General features: G+C 37.9%; 1 protein-coding gene and 1 pseudogene across 1 annotated transcript; one reads left to right on the top strand and one right to left on the bottom strand.

Annotated features, from left to right (window-relative positions):
• Positions 1-9721: 9721 nt before the first annotated feature.
• Positions 9722-11153, top strand: LOC149027687 (beta-D-glucosyl crocetin beta-1,6-glucosyltransferase-like; annotated as a pseudogene).
• LOC149027686 (uncharacterized) lies at positions 11139-17104 on the bottom strand. Its single transcript, XM_089164970.1, has 3 exons — positions 14235-17104; positions 12850-13154; positions 11139-12659 (listed from the first exon to the last, which is right to left on the bottom strand). The coding sequence occupies exons 1-3, from the start codon at positions 16415-16417 to the stop codon at positions 12313-12315; spliced, it is 2835 nt and encodes a 944-aa protein (XP_089021096.1). The 5' UTR covers positions 16418-17104; the 3' UTR covers positions 11139-12312.
• Between the last annotated feature and the right edge of the window lie 232 nt (positions 17105-17336).

Below are 17336 nucleotides of genomic sequence, written 5' to 3'. Positions count from 1 at the left end.
CAGAAGAGGAAAGACAGTGACTCCTTCCTTACTCCATTAAATGATAAAGGTAAGTGGGTAACTCCCATTAGTACATCCTATGTCTTGTCACTTTAGCATTGTTTTTTGGCTGGACCTTCCTTCCCTCAAAATATCATTTTTGGTTTGCCAGGGACCCCAAGCCCCCATGATTTCTTCCTGGTTTTCATAGACTTCAGGGATAGGGCAAAAGGGCATGGCGTGTAAGACTTTCTTTTGTTTCTCTCATGGACCACTAGAAATTCCAGCTCTCCAGAAAACTCTCTTCTTAATCAATTCTCGAATTTAGGGTGACATGATTATGAACAATTTTCACTTGCAGTTGCAGATCAATAGAAAACCAGGGATTTGGGTCTGATATGAATCCAATTCTATCATTTAAGATGGTATGCATTTATGTTCCATTTGATGAATTTAATTAGCTACGCAGTGCAACTTCAAGTAGTCCTTTGTAATTTAAAGAAAAAGGTTCAAATAAGATATCACAGATGCCAATTGATTACCATAATTTATGGATATGTACCCAAGCTTATCAAACCCATCAATTGTCATGATCCTTTTCCCCATAAAAGAAATAAACAAATATAGAAAGTTAGAATTCCCTGAAGAAAAGAAAAAAAGTAATGGTCATTATCACATTATGTAACCAAATAACATAATAAAATTTTCTATTACAATGATGTTGTTTACTCTATTTAAATTTTAAAAAAAAAAAAAAAAAACCCTAAGACATCATACTGAATAATAGAATAGAGACATTATGGATAAAGCCAATCTAATTATTGTAATTCTCATAGTTAATTAAGAAAAAAAAAAAAGCTTTCTTTTAGAGCATGTAAGATGATTATCTATGTAGAACCTTTTAATCATGGTGCATTAAATTGGTCCATGCTTTTTTCTTTATTTTTTTGTTTTATTTTATTGGTAACAAGCCCCATCACTCTTCTATTACTGTATTTAAAAACATATATATGTGAATAGCATCTCCATGAATTTAATAAATCCTTCCAGTGGAGTGGCTACATCTTAAAAGAAACGAGACAAATTAAAGAATCAATCAATAAAGTAAGAAATAGTGCATGGAGATGAATACAAATGGCCCACTACCTAAGGAGTTTGGTGTGGCACTATTCATGCTTTTGTCCTTTGTTCTTTTCTCTTTAATTTCACCCTTTCAGTATTCCTTTTTTGGGTAACACTTCTACAGTCAATACTTACTTCAGCAAATGCAGATAAGATTAACTTTTTCCTTTTTCCAAATCATGTTTGCTATTCACCTGGCCTTCCAAGCTAAGTAGATCCACAATAGGGTTGATCACCTCAGAAATGTAAGAAAAATTACAAGATTTGAAGGGTATGCTCAGTTCTTGAATATTCTCAATATGGGAGAAGTCTCTTTTGGAGGATGGATAGTCTTTCAAGTGACATACCCTACTTAGTTCTTTTCAATTCACTTCAAAAATAGTATTATCTACACACTTAGTTACCGAGAGCATATAGCATGGTTAAATGAAGGGTTTCTCCATGAGCTTCGGGTTTACTAACCCCCGATTTGGAGATTGCTAATTGAGGAGTTTCCTTGTGGTCCTTGATGGTAAAACCAAACCTCTCTAGCATCTATTTACATATAAAAATGCAGCGTTAGAATTAATTTTAAAGAAATACAAGAAAGGGGAGCAGGTTCTATCAACTTCAAAGTTGCTTTCCATGCCATTGATCCTATTTTCACAGAAGTTTGGATCCTCTCTTTGAAAACAAAAATCTTTCAATAATTGCTCAATGGATATAGGATTCAACCACGTGTAATATCTTAATCTAAATGTCATAATATGCTAAACATGTATATAATCAGGTGTCAGTTTTCCTCCCTATCTTTTATTGAATTATAAAACTATAGAATCCCATTAATCCAGAAAAAATGAAAAAATAATGCCGATGATTATTCACAAGGAATCTTGATTATGATGGATTAATAGTCAATTTAGTTGAATCCGCAAAATTAGGGGAAGATGTTTGTGTTCTAAGATAGTGACTCCAACACTTTGGAATAGCATCTAACACTGAAATCAAGAATGGTTTGTCTTCTTGAGTAATATATATGTTTAATTGGGTTTGTCTTCTACGTGACATGACCATGTTGATTAAATACAGAATAAATGATTTGTACTTAACTAGTGAGACACCATGTCGCTCTAAACCTGCATTAGAGAGGTTACCTAATTATTTCTTATAAAGAACCTTAACTCTTTCTTGATTTATTCCTTTTCACTTGGTAGATTTCTCACCATAAGCTCTTCATCTCAGTGAAATGGTTTCTTGATTGTGACCTGTACCTTGGTTTTAGCCTGGTCAGCTAACTTGCATAAATTCAATTGATTCAGTAAATCGTCAAAGATATCTTATTCCACCCAGCAGCATCAGTTTTTACTTGAATACCACCAAGCAGTCACCTCATTATCCCCAGAAACAACAAGAAACACAGAGACACCATTACATATACCTATGGAGAAGGAGCATCAATCCAAGTTTTTTTTGGGGTAATCGCATCAATCCAAATTAAGCTACAAACAAAGTTTGTTTGGAAGATTCCCAGTTCTCTCATCTCAACCTCAGCTTATCTCGAGTCCTGCTTTATCATATCTATGTCAGTGGACATATCTACCCAAGTCAAAATGAAAGATACACAAGACGTCTAGCAGTTTCACTCAAATTAGTAATGGGCCATCCCATCTCCAAGAGATCTCCAAAACCCAGAGAAAGTAAAACAGAAATAGCTCTGAAATTCATCTAAAATGCAATTCTGAGAAAACCCAGAGAAAGAAAAACAGAAATAACTCTGAAATTCATCATGAAATGCAATTCTGAGAAAACCCAGAGAAAGTAAAACAGAAATAACTCTGAAATTCACCATGAAATGCAATTCTGATCTTATTATTATCCACAGGATTTTGAACTAAAAACATGGACCAGAACAGAGGTCAGTACAGACGATAAAAGTAGGATTTAATTAATGGGGATTCTAAGGAGACAAAAATCAATTTGTAATTGCGAATTCTGATTTTGATTTGTCATTTATCAGGTCGGCGCATATATTCTTGCTATGTACCTTCGAACCATCTTCCTAGTTCTTCATCAAGCTTCTTCCACGAAACAGAAACAGAGCAGAAGTGCAGTTTAATGTTAATTGTGTTTCTGACGGTCGTTTGTTGCAGAGACTCCCCGGATTTATTGTTTATTAATGTTTTGAGATTTCTGACATGTTAATTAAGAAAATTTATTAAGCATCAATGCATGGAATTTCTTCTTTAATTAGTAGTGGTATTATGTTTTTAATTCTTCCTGGAATCACGTTGAGATTTAACATATTTTCCTTAAAACGTTTAAGGAGTTAAACATGTTGACCGGAATTGATTACTAGAAATCTGTGCTGTCAGTTCAACAAAATCAGGTCATCTTCTCGTGACAATGCCATCCCTTCCGTACTAAAAACCAGATTTATCACTTGTCTACCGCTTCTTCTTTTTTTCGATAGAAAACGAAAAATATATCACATAGAAGGGTGATGTGAGCTAAAGTTGTTCTCACGAATAAGAAGATTACTGCTCAGCCAGACTGCTAAATTAGTGAAATTACAAAGAAGTGAAGGGGATTTGAAGCTACAAAAGTACAAAATCGGTGCACCGGCATGGTTTTTGTTGTCAAAGCCATCGGTCAAGCCTGTTGACATGGTTTTTGGCAAGTCTAATACCGTATCGAAGTTAATTTCATATGGTATAGTACACAAAATGACATCATAGATAGTTACATTTGAATTGCCCCTAATAATGCCTCTATGCTGTAGTTGCCTTTTATTTTTCTTGTTGTCAGATGGTGAAAAATTCCATTTCTTTTTTTTTTTTTGGTAGAAAAATCTTTATTAGGTAAGTGAGCAAGATACAGCCAAGGAATCCAAGGCAACAATTGCAATCTAAGAATCGAAAATTGACTAAACTATCTCTCCCATTAAAGCTTTCATTTTCTACAATCTCTATAAACCATCCTGCATTATTCAATAGTTTGTTAGAAATAGATGAATTTTACATATGTCATAAAATCACAGTTTTGTATTTGGCATGCCATAAAAAAATCCTCTTGATAATTTGGCTATACATCAAGGGGGTTAGAAGGCCATAGTTTAAGCTTAGTTATTCATTTATTGACATTACATAGTATATTGTAAATGTTGGATTTTTGTTTTTAAAATTCCAAATAAAGTAGCAAAATATTATAAAATTCAAGAAGAATCACTCTTTCATTCTCTTGTCAAGCTTAGTGCTAGCTAGCAGAGCTACTGTAAAGATGGAGAATTGAGCATTGGGCCAAGTGGTCTGTTCTTAGTTCAAGCGCCCTTGCAATTCAAATTATTTTGGTCCATCCACATGAGATAAAAACATGTCATTTTGTCTCTATCTTGTAGCCGCAAAACTCATGCTAAATGTGTAAACTCATTGTGACCATGGGATAATATAGACTTTACTGGTAACCTTGCATTTACAAGACACCAAAAAAAGCTTTTAAATTTAGGTATATTGGATAATTTAAAAAAAAATTCCACCATAACGTAAACTCATTGTGACCAGTTGGGTATTTTTGTTTCAACAATGCTTGCCTAGCTAGCTAAGCAGGGAACTTGCCATTGGATCTAATTAACAATACCCATTTGTCAAGAACATAGAAACGAGACAATTTAGATGAGATGCATTCGGAATTTGTTCGGTTTGAGAGATACTCATTGTTCATTTGGCCATTTCGGCCACATTGATATCCGAAAACCATATATTTTATTCTGGGTTTGTTGTGGATATGCTAAGAGAGTTATTTTTCCATGGATTGAGCCAAAATGATGTTTCTCTTCCATTTCCCACCTTTCTCAAAACCATTTGCTCTAGTAGTGGTATAACACTGCATAAGCTTTTTCATGTCCATGATCCAACCTATTTCCTTACCCTAGGATCAAATACACTAGTCTTGGTAAAGTATTTTGCCTTCAAAGTTGCTGCCCATAGCATTGAAAATTCATTGATCAATTGCCACCCCTGCTTAAGAAGAAGCGATGTATTGATTTCCTCAATTTTACGCTACCCTACACCCCTATATTCTTTGGTTGACAGCAATTATTCCGTGAGATAAGGGTTAATTGTCTACTTTTACTAGGATTGCCAAACCAAAATCTCTGACAGAAGGTACTAAAGAACTTAAAGCTCTGCATGTGATAGAGAGACAGAGTGGTTGCAAGACAGACTTGATAAAGACTTCTCTCCTTACAAAAGATAAATAACTTGCTTTCTAGGATGCAAAATGCACTTTGAATTTCCTCACCGAGAAGGCTAGGTTTTTAGTTTGTTCGAGACCCGTCGTGCAAAAGATTGGTGCCAACCACTCGTGCAAAAGATTGGTGCCTAAGTACATTGCATTATTTTTTAATTCACAAATACCCAACATTGACATGACAAGGATTTGAATACCATTTTGTGTACTAACATTTCTACTAGAAAAGTTTCACTTTTTCAAAATTAATTTCTTGCCCAGTAATATCCGAGAAAAGTTCTCAGTTCTAAAAGAGATTTAAGAGCAAGGATATCCTCCTCCACTCTGCAGGGTAATCTGAAAAAATATCCTTCTTCTTCTCTTTTTATCTTCTCGAATTTTATCTATCAAAATCGTTTGCAAGAGATCAATCTGCACCGTAGAAATGAATCAACACGAATTTAGGATAACAATTAATCCGATTCTCTACCCAAAAAAAAAATCCGATTCAAATTCCTCAAACGACAAAAACTTCGATAAATGCATCGGCATGGGAACACACGTGTGAGTGATGTTTCTTTGGTCGAACTCCGCCGCATGGGATGCCAATTCCGTATGGGGCCCAGTGCGGTTTGGGGATTGGGTAAAAGAGATCTAGCGGCTGAGCCTATGCCAGCACACCCACTTGGCGGCTCTTCACTTTCGGTCAAACGACAAACTCTGACCACCGTCGGATTTTTTAATGACGTGGCAGATCTATCTCTACATAGGATTCTTCTCGTTCCGTTCTCCTTAAGAGTCCTTACTCCTTACCCTATGCACTGCATGCATATAAACAAACAAACAAACAAACCCTAATAACGTGATAAAACCTCAGGTGTGTCCCTTTCTGACTTCTCTCCTTCTCTCTCCTCTCTCCTCTCTCTCATATTAATGTAATGTCGTCTTCTACTCTCTGCTGTCATGACTCATATGGGGTTTGTTTCACTTTCACCCATTTGGATCACCACCACAAGATCAAGGAGGAAAAAGAAATAGAGAAGGAAGGAAGGAAGAAGAGGAGAAGAGGAAGAAGCCATCAATCTGTAACTCCAAGATATACCAGAATCTTTGTTTTTTCATTGCCTTTATATCTCATTTGTCTTTAGTTCTAACACTTAGAACAAGTGAAGGTACTGAAATTTATGTGGTCATGAAAACCTATTATTTTCGCAGAGGTCAGGATCAATGGAGACATTTGATCAAAGAGAGCTAGGGCATAAGATCGATATCTTCCAAGATTCTCCATCCCTACTTAAAACTGTATGATGGGTTCTTCTCTTCACATGACCCATTAAGTAAGTCATGGAAGATAACAACACCGCTTCTCCAATACAATCAATCTACACTAGCTTCCAAGGTGGTAGCTATCAAACACAAAATTTAAGGGATAACACTACTAAAATGGTTTAATTTTTAGGAGGAGAGGTTCTATCATGGTGATTCACAACAACACTCTTACCATCTTACAACTTTGTATTTTATTTTTTAAAGGAATTAATAGTTTTATATTTGAAGGTGGGGACTATTAGATATACCATAGAGAGCTTTGAATCTATGACCTCTTTAATAAAATGTGTTGAGCATTACCGACTGAACTATCCTTCGATATTTAAAAAAATATTTTATCTTTAGCTTTCATTTTTAATACAAAACATGGGGATTCAGACAAAAACCTACTACCCATTTTTCTTTGTGGGGGCTTTCTCTATAATTTATATATTGTTTCCCTTTAGAACACATTTTACCTACAAAATGTCCCTTATTCGTTTCTCCAGTAGAATTGGTAAATGAAAGCTTTTTGCAGGCCAAAGTTCCTCATATAGAAAGTGGGTCAAAGTCTTCTCAATCGCCACTTGTTATTAATAATTTATGAAAAATTCATCTCTAACTACTGATAAAATGGACCCCAGTGTTGGTTGTTTATTTGAAGATCCCAGCTCATAGTTTAACCTAAACTTGCACTAACCCAGTAGTACTCTTAGTTGTTAGTTCTTTTGGAACTTCCATTGCTCTAAAGCAAAGAATCTATTAATTAGTTTTTTGTCTTCTTGCCTGGATAATATATATAACTCAGACAACTTTCCTTAGAAAAATAATTATCTTACCAACCAAATGCGGTTCTCCTCTTCTAATAAAATTTAAAGCTACATATCTTAATCCCTCAATTCCACCCACCGTCATTTTCCTATTCCTTTGGGAAAGTAACAAGAAAAGCAATTTAATAATTTATTAGTTGGGTTGGTAGGTGAGGCTGACTTCTTTTTAGAGAGGAATCTCTTCCAAAGATAAAATTAAGCTACAGGGAAAACAGAGGGTTAAATAACCAAGGGTAAAACCGTCAAGTCTGATAAGAGGGAAACCTAAATTACACCTAATAAAGTGAAACTGTGGTCCCACTCTCCATATCATGCTTGGGCTTCAATTAGATTACCCTTATACAACCATGTTGGGCCTGATGACTTTGGGCCCATTCCCCCTTCCCCCAAATTTTTTTTTTTTTTGTAATTTTCTAAAGAATTTCAATTTTTATCATTTAGAGAGAGTCGAAATCATGGCTTTTTCACTAAAAAATATTGGTCATTACTAATCGAACAATCCTGTGATAGTCTTAAAGGATATCCTACCCCTAACTCAAACAAACTCAAATTATTACTATGTTTTCCTCTAAAAATATTTGCAACATAATACAAAAAGGTAGATGGTGACAGACGTGTGAATATGTTAGTTAAACGGTTCTAAATGTCTACCATTAGATCTATTAACTAAATTTGAATTGTCTAATAAAATTTCTATTTTTCCTTTCATTATTTATGGGTTAGTTAAGTTAATTTTTTATCACTTGGTTAAATTTTCAAAAAGAAAATAAGAAAAACAACGCTGGCGATTAGAGTAACGTCTATTTCTCTCTTTCTTCTTCCTTTGTTCGTTCTCCGTTTCTTCTTTTGATCCTTGTAACGAGCAAAACAACTCTCCTAATTGACCATATAAACATCTGATATATATATATAACGAAATCGCAAATTTCACACTAGAAGGTTCTAGATCAGAATTTCTTCACATGATATATTTTTCACCACACATTTCCTCACCATAGGAAAACTAGAAACAAATAACAAATAAAAAAAAATAATTAATTAAAAAAAAAAAAAAAAGAAAGAAGAAAGAAGGTAAGAGAATAGAGAGATACTTACAAAATTCTCTTGAGTGAGATGTGAGAAAATAATGTGGGTAGGACAAGAGACATATTCTCTCATCGAGAGGGTTTGCGAGAGAGAGGAAAGAAAAGGAGAAAAAGAGATACCTGGAAAATAAGATTTCTTTTTCATTTCTTTGAGACGACAACAAAAGAACTACTAGAAAACGCAGGTGAAAAAGTTTTTAGTGGGACCATAGAGAAAGAATAGAGGAAGAAGAAAAAAATGTTGTCGCCAACAAGAATTGACAACTGGTGATATTAGGTTAAACCTAACTAACCCATAAATAATGAAAAAAAAAAAAAAGAGAGGGTATTTTATTAGGCGATTCACGTTGAATATTTAGACCATTCATCTAACCTATTCATACAAGGGGTGTAAATGGATAATCGAAATTCGCTTTCGAATTCGCATTCGCATCCATTTAGGGGTATTCGAATCCATTCTATTACTAATAGGATGCGGATATGGTATACCCATTTTTTACCGATTATTATTTGGGTAAAATTATCCAATTAAGTTACTTATTTAGATTTATTTTTCTTATTTTTACCTGTGATATGTGACTATTTTTCTAGATTTTCTACTAAAATAGCTACCAAAGTTGTTAAATTCTTAAATTTCAAACCTAGCTTTCACAAGTAAAATGGTAAATGTGTAAATAAGTAGTCGAAAACTTGCGTTCAATTTGTATTAAATGCCCATTTAGCAGAATTTATTTAAGAAAATAACTATCCGATTATCACCCGAATCCAACTGAATCCGTCTGAAAATCGATAGAATATTATCCGAATCCATTAAAATATAATAGGATGCGGATATGGATATTACCACTATCCAATCCGAATCCGGTCCGTTTACACCCCTAATTCACACGTCCCTTAAAATACACTCATACAGTCAATAGGAATAAGAATATTTACAACTAACCGCTCTAGTAGAATAGCATTTTGCAAATTGCTAGGGAAGGTATACCAATAAACCATCTCTTCCCGGGCCCTTCTAGCTTCTTCCCATGTGTTTTCACCCTCTTCCCAGTCCCTCCACGTTCTTTTAGTCTTCTTCATCCCTAGCTAAGACGCAAAACATAGGTGTGGTCATGCAGTGAACCCTACACACGTCTGCGTGTAGAGCAACAGCAACCAAGAGAGTAGGAGAGGGAGGTGTTTGAATTGAGACACATGGAAAGCAGAGAGCAGAGCCCTCTGAGGATTTTCATGTTTCCATGGTTGGCTCATGGTCACTTGTCACCTTTCTTAGAGTTGGCCAAGCAACTCGCCAGAAGAAGCTTCCAAGTTTACTTCTGCTCCACGCCCATTAACCTGATCTCCATCGAAGATCAGATCCACAGCATTAATGCCATCTCATCATCAAGCTCATCATCCATCCAATTAGTAGAGCTTCGTCTTCCTTCCCTTCCAGATCTCCCTCCTCATTATCACACCACCAAAAACCTCCCACCTCACCTCATGCCAACCCTCAAAACTGCCTTAGACATGGCTCAACCCATCTTTGCTCATCTCCTCAAAACCCTCAACCCTGACTTGCTAATCTACGATTTCATCCAACCCTGGGCCCCCCAAGTGTCTTCCTCCCTCGACATCCCAGCCATCATTTTCTTATGTTCTGGAGCAGCATCTGTTTCCTTCTTCTACCATACCTTATTAACTAAGTCTTCCACGGCTTTCCCTTTTCATCAAGCCATTTATCTGCAAGAGCACGAACAGATTAAGCTTTACGAGTTTTTAGTCTCCTATTCCAATAACATCAAGGACATGGACCGGTCATTCCTGACCATGGAGCGTTCTTGGAACTTCATCATGATCAAGACATTCCGTGAGATTGAAGCAAAGTACTTGGATTACATTTCTTCTTTCGCAGGGAAGGAGTTTATACCTGTTGGTCATCTGGTTCAAGAACCGTCCAATCATGACAATGACGACTTCCACGTAATAATGAAGTGGCTCAAGCACAAGCAACGGTCTTCAGTTGTGTTTGTTTCGTTTGGGAGTGAGTACTTCTTGTCGAAAGAGGAGATTGAAGAGATGGCTCGAGGGCTTGATCTTAGTGAGGTGTTCTTCATATGGGTGGTTAGATTTCCTACGGGTAGCTTAATGAGTCTCCGTCAAGCTCTACCGCAGTGGTTCCTAGGTAGAGTGGTGGATGGAGGGAAAGGGTTGGTGGTTGAGGGTTGGGCGCCACAGGCAAAGATACTGCAACATTCGAGCGTTGCTGCGTTTGTGAGCCACTGTGGATGGGGTTCTGTGATGGAGGCTATGAAATTTGGGGTTCCAATTGTAGCCATTCCTATGCTAATTGATCAACCCATGAATGCTAGGTTGGTGGTGGAGCTTGGTGTAGGGGTGGAGGTGAAAAGATCAAGTAGTGGAGATGGAAAATTAGAAGCAGACGGAGATGGCGAAGGTGATTAAGAAGGTGGTTTCTGGAAGGGAAGGGGAAGAAGTGAGGAGGAGAGTTGAGGAAATGAAAGAGAAGATGACAGACATTGGAGAGATGGAACTGAATGCAGTGGCCGACAGGCTGAGGCAACTGTGGAGAAACAATAAAACAGAGGACCAATGTTACCTTAATGGAGAAGTTCATCGCTGTTAGGCTGGAACCAGATTACAGTCATATTCATGCTGCTCCAATATTATCTACAGACAGACTTCAGTAGCGCATTTGAAAAGTTAAAATCAATGAGCATAGTTGTGAACCCAAAGGAAAAATAAATTATTCCACAATCTGTATCATAAGGATCGGTAGAAAATCAGAATTTACCAGTTGCTTACTTCATGTTTTGTTTCTCTCTGACCTTCAGTTCCAGCAAGATGCATCAGACATAGGAATTTTGAGTTTTCTAAGTCAACTTTGTAAATGGAATATAGATATAAGTTGCCATCTTTTCATGCTTAAATATTTTCTCTGTTTGTCTTCATCATTTTGTGGTTTATGAAAAATTATCTCCAAATGTATGAAAAATGGTTTAGTGGGTGTGATTTGGGCCAGCCCACCTAGACCATGCTTAAGGCCTGGGCCACCAACAGTTATAAATATTTGATCTTCTGAAAATCCTACGAAGACGATGAATACAAAAATGGCAACGAAAGATCCTTTTGATAAACATTCATTTAATGTTAAAGATCGGGTACTCTACGTGGGTGAAGGAGTTCTACATAATTACTAGCAATAATAAAAGTTCAGCTAAAAATATTGTAAATGAAACGCAGTGAAAATGTTTTAAGCATCGAACATTTGCAACGAACCATGAAATATGCAAGGATGTAAGATTTTTAATGAAGATAGAAGTAAACTATGAACATTTTCAGGTTGAGTTCGATGACAACCAGACCAGGGAAACAAAAAGACAGCCCGTTCAGTTAGATACCTCAAACTCCTTCCAGTGAAGTAGCAACGTGAAAATCTAACAGTTAGAATCAAACTAATGTTAGACGGGCTGGAATAATCACTGATCCACTCTTGCTTTGCCCCCCCTACAAGCACCACCTGCCAAAAGTCTGATTCCATGCTCACAACCGATGTGCAGAAAGACTTTTTGAAGGGCTGACTGTAGGCTTTATCCACGTTCTGGAGCAAAAGCACAAAGCAGATCCAGGGATTACACTTAAACAGAAGCATAACGTAGCCAAAAAGAAAGGGGCAGAATCTACAAACGTTGAAGGCTCAAAAATGGGCTGACACGAACATCTCATCAGCACGACTCCTTTGAACCTTCCATCTACAAAAAACCAGAAATGACCACTCATTCCATTTATAGAGGAGCATCTACTACGGCCTTTATGTCTTTCTTGCTGCTCTTCACCCGAGCTCTTTTCTTAGTTTCAAAATCAACTCTGTTCAGGTCTTCCACAATTCCTAGGTACCCATAAAGAACTTGTTCCATCTCATCTCCCTGTACAGTTTCTGATTTCTCATCGGTGCTAATATCATTTATCTGCAGGAAATCCACCCTACCATGGTTGTTCTGAGTAAAGTGGTTGTGAAGCCTCTCAGCATCTTGAAATCCAGAAACAGTACCAGAAAACTTCACCACCATAACACTTTGATTCGCAGGTCTACCAAGGCATATCTTGTCCTTTGCCACACTAAATCCCATTTCTGCAAGTAAAAGATACAGCCAATCAAAAGAAACAATTAGATTACAAGTAAACTATACCTATTCTACAGATGCACAACCCCCATTCGGGGGCTGATTTTTCAATGTTGGAGTTAGATTTATTCCAAGCAGGGGAACTCAAACAAATCAACATATTCAATAAATAAATTTTATATCCACAACATAAAAAACCTTTGAGTTTAGATTGCATATCGTCAATTGTCATGATCTTCCTTCTGTCAGGATCTTTGTGACCAATGGAACTGTTATGTATGATGACACATGGAGGCCAGAGAATGAGGTCCTCCTTCAGAGCTAAAGCCTCAGCATGTGGCAGGTCTGTAGGTACCCATGTACCATCACCAGGCACACTACCATTCCACCCCATCAAGACACAGATTGCTCTGTGAAGACCCCAGTGGTCTGCTTTTGATTGCTTCTGTGACATAAGGGCGTGGATTGCCAAACTGCGTGTGTCACCGAACTCCTTGGCTTGACTGAAAGACATAAAACAACCATTTGCTAAGGAGAACATAAAATTGAAACCATTTGGTTCAAGCTGCACGAGAATGAACAAAAACTAAAACAAGCAAAGAAGAAAGCTAATTGCTCAAGGGAACAACAAATATATGTAGTACTCTTACAAAAACTAATAAGTATCGCAGAAGGAAAATAACAACCCACACATCAGAGTATATTACCTACCCAATAGCCAAAAAGGTCATACCCAGTGCACAAGGCTCCCACACCAAGCAGGGTTGGAAGGGTCAGATGTAAACAACAACTAACCATATTACCAAAGAGGCTAGTACCAGACTTGAAGCCGTGACTTCAGCAAGTGAGCACTTGACCAACGCACCAAGTATGGCCTACCAAATAATCTCTAACTAAAGTGTAAAGAATTGTTCATGAACTAAAACTATTTACTGCTGATGTTTTATCTTCTCATTTCAGAGATAGCAAAATCAGAAAAAGAATGGAAGGTCAGATGCAAATGAAATTAGCCAACCAAAGCTCTGGATGGTTCAGCAAAATCCCCAGCCGTGCCATATGCATCAACCTTCAGAACCTAGGATCGATGATGATTACCATTGTGCGTAATTAAACAAGAATGTCAATAGAAGGTACTCTCCCTGAGCCTCAGACCAATTAAGAAGTGCACACTCTGATCAAAGACGCACTGAAAACTTAAACTAGGAGGGAGACATTACTAACTATACAATCCAAGAACCCCCCGTGAGATGGATGAATAGCAGTCCCAAACACACACCCTCAACATCCTCAACAGCACCCCCAAACCACACCCCCACCCACCACCCCCAAAAAAAAAAAGAAAAGAAAAGGAAGGAAAAAGAAATCATGTATCAACATATAACCAAACTGAGTTGATAACTGTCTCCAGAGGTAGAGGGAAAATACCAATAGAAACTTACGTGATGGACACAACTACAGATTTGTGGTTAATCGATACTCACTTGGTTGCGGCACAAAGAGTAAGATTATGTTACTTCTGAATCAAATTATAGGGGCAACAAATGCTCCACATTCAGAAACATTTCATGAAGTAGAAGACAGACCTGCCACACACGATGCATAGCAGCCTACCAGCATTCCCCTGCTCTTTGTATCTTCTTTGATTGGCTGGGTTCTCATTCAACTGTTTATAAAACTTAAGGAAGGCATCATATGCCTTCTGGTTGAACTTCTCAGAACCTTCTAGTGGTTCAGGCTTTTCTGGAGACCCTTGATCTTCTGATGGACCAGCATTCTGATCATTGAAATAACCATGATGAAAATCATGTTGGTTTGTATTCCGAAATTTGCTTGGTTTGTATGCAGTGCACTTCCTATCTAGTAGGTATGAGCTATGAAGCTTTCGGGGTCCAAGTCGCAAACGCTTCTTTACGCTTACATTTCCAGAACCAGCACTGCGAGGTTCGCTAGGACACCCTCCAGCATGTAAAGATCGATTTTCAGATGGCATCCAGTCACCAGATCCAGATACTCTATGATTGGTCATTCTGTCAAATACCCTTTTAGTCTTCTTTCCATGTTTAGGGCATCTAGAGCTCAACTGTGTGGACCATGATAATCTGGTTGAGTGTTCACCAGTCCACTGTCCATCACCATCAACAGGCTCCTGGACTTGACTACTAGTATTACCATTACTTGATGATATGTACCTAAGAGTGTATCCATTCATCTCTTCATCGATACTGCGATTACTATTTGTAATCCTTACAGATGGGCCACAAAAACGCAACTCCTGTGCTTTCAATCCTCTTTCCGGACTTACATCAAACCTGTATAAATCTGAATCACATTCTGACATTGTTGAACTTTGCAATCTTTCCCTGTAAGACACTGGTCCAACATCTCTCTCGAACCCATAATCTATCCCTGACTTTGTGATATCATTATCATGATCCCTGGATATTCTTGGTCTAAATTCCAGATGAGTACTCCTATAAGCCAATAAATCCTCATCTTGCTCTGTTGCCCTGGAAGTTTTATTCACATCACAGTAACTTGATGCCGGTTCACCTTGTAAAGAGGTATGGTCCCATAGGATACTCTCGGTCAGGGTTCTATGAGAACCCACAGTAGCTTCAACTCTGTCTACGACAGGATCAATTAAACTTGGCCTCAATGAAATATTACGATTATTGCCCATTGCATCTTGGGGGTGCAGTTTTCTGTATACGTTATTAGAGGTGTATTCTGGATCAATCCTTTGATAAGTATATTCCCGAGCCTCAAGCCCAGATGAACTAAGCGGGTCCGGTTGATAGGATACCATGTCTTTTTGTCGCAGCTCATTGTGTCCAGAGCCATAAGGTGGAACCTGTCGCTGCTCAAAATCCTTTCCAGAACCGAAAGGTACCTGGCGGTAACTATTGAGGTCGACAGGGTCCGTAAACTTTCTACCACTCCTAGCAAACCCATCAGAAGATGATGTCCGACCACCACCATAGAAACCAACGAAATCATCCTTCGAAAACCCAGGGACTGGGACGGAAGAGGCGCAATCAAAAGCCTTAGAATGAGAAATAGGCATTGTAGAGTACGGAGTGTCCCTTGAATAGAACAAGGGTTTCTCTTCTTCATAGGTTTCTCTTGCAGCTATTTTATCCGGATGACGGTGGTCACGATACCGAAGATCCTCAGCCTTGCCATGGTCAATATTCCCGCCAGCTTTACCTGAATTTATGGCTGCGGCAGCATCAGGAGGCAGCGTAAAGAACTTCCTATATGAACTATCTTCCATATATACAGACTTGGAAACCAACATTCCATTCTGTTCAAGCGCTGAAGAACCAACAGTACAGAAATTCTTCTGTTTGCCATGGCCACTGCTATCATCATCATACTTCAAACTAGGTTCCGTGTCTGCGTTCGAATAAACAGGATCAGGCAATAAGTATTTCATGTGGTAGCCACCAGCTAGAGAGTCGTCATCGAACTGTGGTCGGCTACGGGACGGACCGCCATAAAGGGGAGACCGTGATCGAACGACCCTACGGTCTCTCCGTGAATCCAAATGCCTAGAGTAATCTCTTCTCTCAACTGAAGAACTCCTACTACGATCACGACCGAGAACCCTTCGAGCCCTCTCGATTTCAATAGGGCTCAAACGCTGATCCACACACTTGTCTCGGCGATGTGGTGGACTTGGATCAAAACGCCGTTTGGATCGCTGATCCCATATCTTGGCGGGAGGGGATCGGTTTCTCACGTCTCCGAGCCTTCGAGCTCGCATCTTCAAGTTATTACCCGAAGAAACACTCGAACTGCAGCGTCTTATGCAGAGAAGAACAGTACTATACCTTCAACCGCGAAATACAGAAGAAACTCGAGGGATGCTTCAGAATCAGAATTGATCTCAACGACGGAAGAAACCGATGGTAAAAGTTGGAAAACGATGGGAAAAAGAGAGAGGAAGTGAAAACCCTACAAACACAGTCAAACTGAATAACAAAACCCTAACCTGAGAACAGTCACGCATTAACTCTATTGCTGAACAAAATGTTACATAAAACTAGATATAAATCCTAACCCTAGATAAGAAAGCTTCAAGAATCGAATCTGAAGATTGCAACATAGGACTGAAAATTGTAATCCTGAATCGTCCGTTGAAATAAAGACGGATAGAACCCGAAATATTCACAGACCTTTACCATTTTCCATCTCCAAAACCTTCCAATAACTGCTTCCTCGTTCCAGAAGGCACTTTTTGGTTTTTGGTTTTTGGTTTTTGGATTTTCCCTTTAATCCCTTTCAGAGGAATTAGGAAGTGATTTGCTTCTCCGCAAGAGACTGAAAATTGAAAAAGCTTTTCGTCATTCCCACAACTCCACCTTTGTCGCGCACCGTATCCTTTTCATCGTCATTTTATCTATTGAAACGACTCGTTAGGGTTTTAAAATTGGATTACATTACGTTTTTGCAAATAAATAATCGGTATCCCGCTTCAGAAGAAGGAAAATCCCGCTTTCGGAATTCGCTCCATAATGTTTGTAATTAACTTAAAATATATAATTATTTTTTTAATCTTTTTATTAAAATAAATATAGAAGAAAACCAGTAGTGAAAAAATAGAAAGAAATAAAGATGCCGAGAATACTATTTTTTTTTTGTAAAAAAGAGATTAATTTATTCATAGGGAGAATCCCAGCTAC

The sequence above is a fragment of the Hakea prostrata genome, chromosome 1, assembly GCF_041222555.1.
Source record: "Hakea prostrata isolate BN-2017 chromosome 1, UWA_Hpros_2, whole genome shotgun sequence".
In the NCBI taxonomy this organism is placed as follows: domain Eukaryota; kingdom Viridiplantae; phylum Streptophyta; class Magnoliopsida; order Proteales; family Proteaceae; genus Hakea; species Hakea prostrata.
The sequence above is the reverse complement of the archived record's forward strand: the minus strand, read 5'-3'. Positions and strand labels throughout refer to the sequence as shown.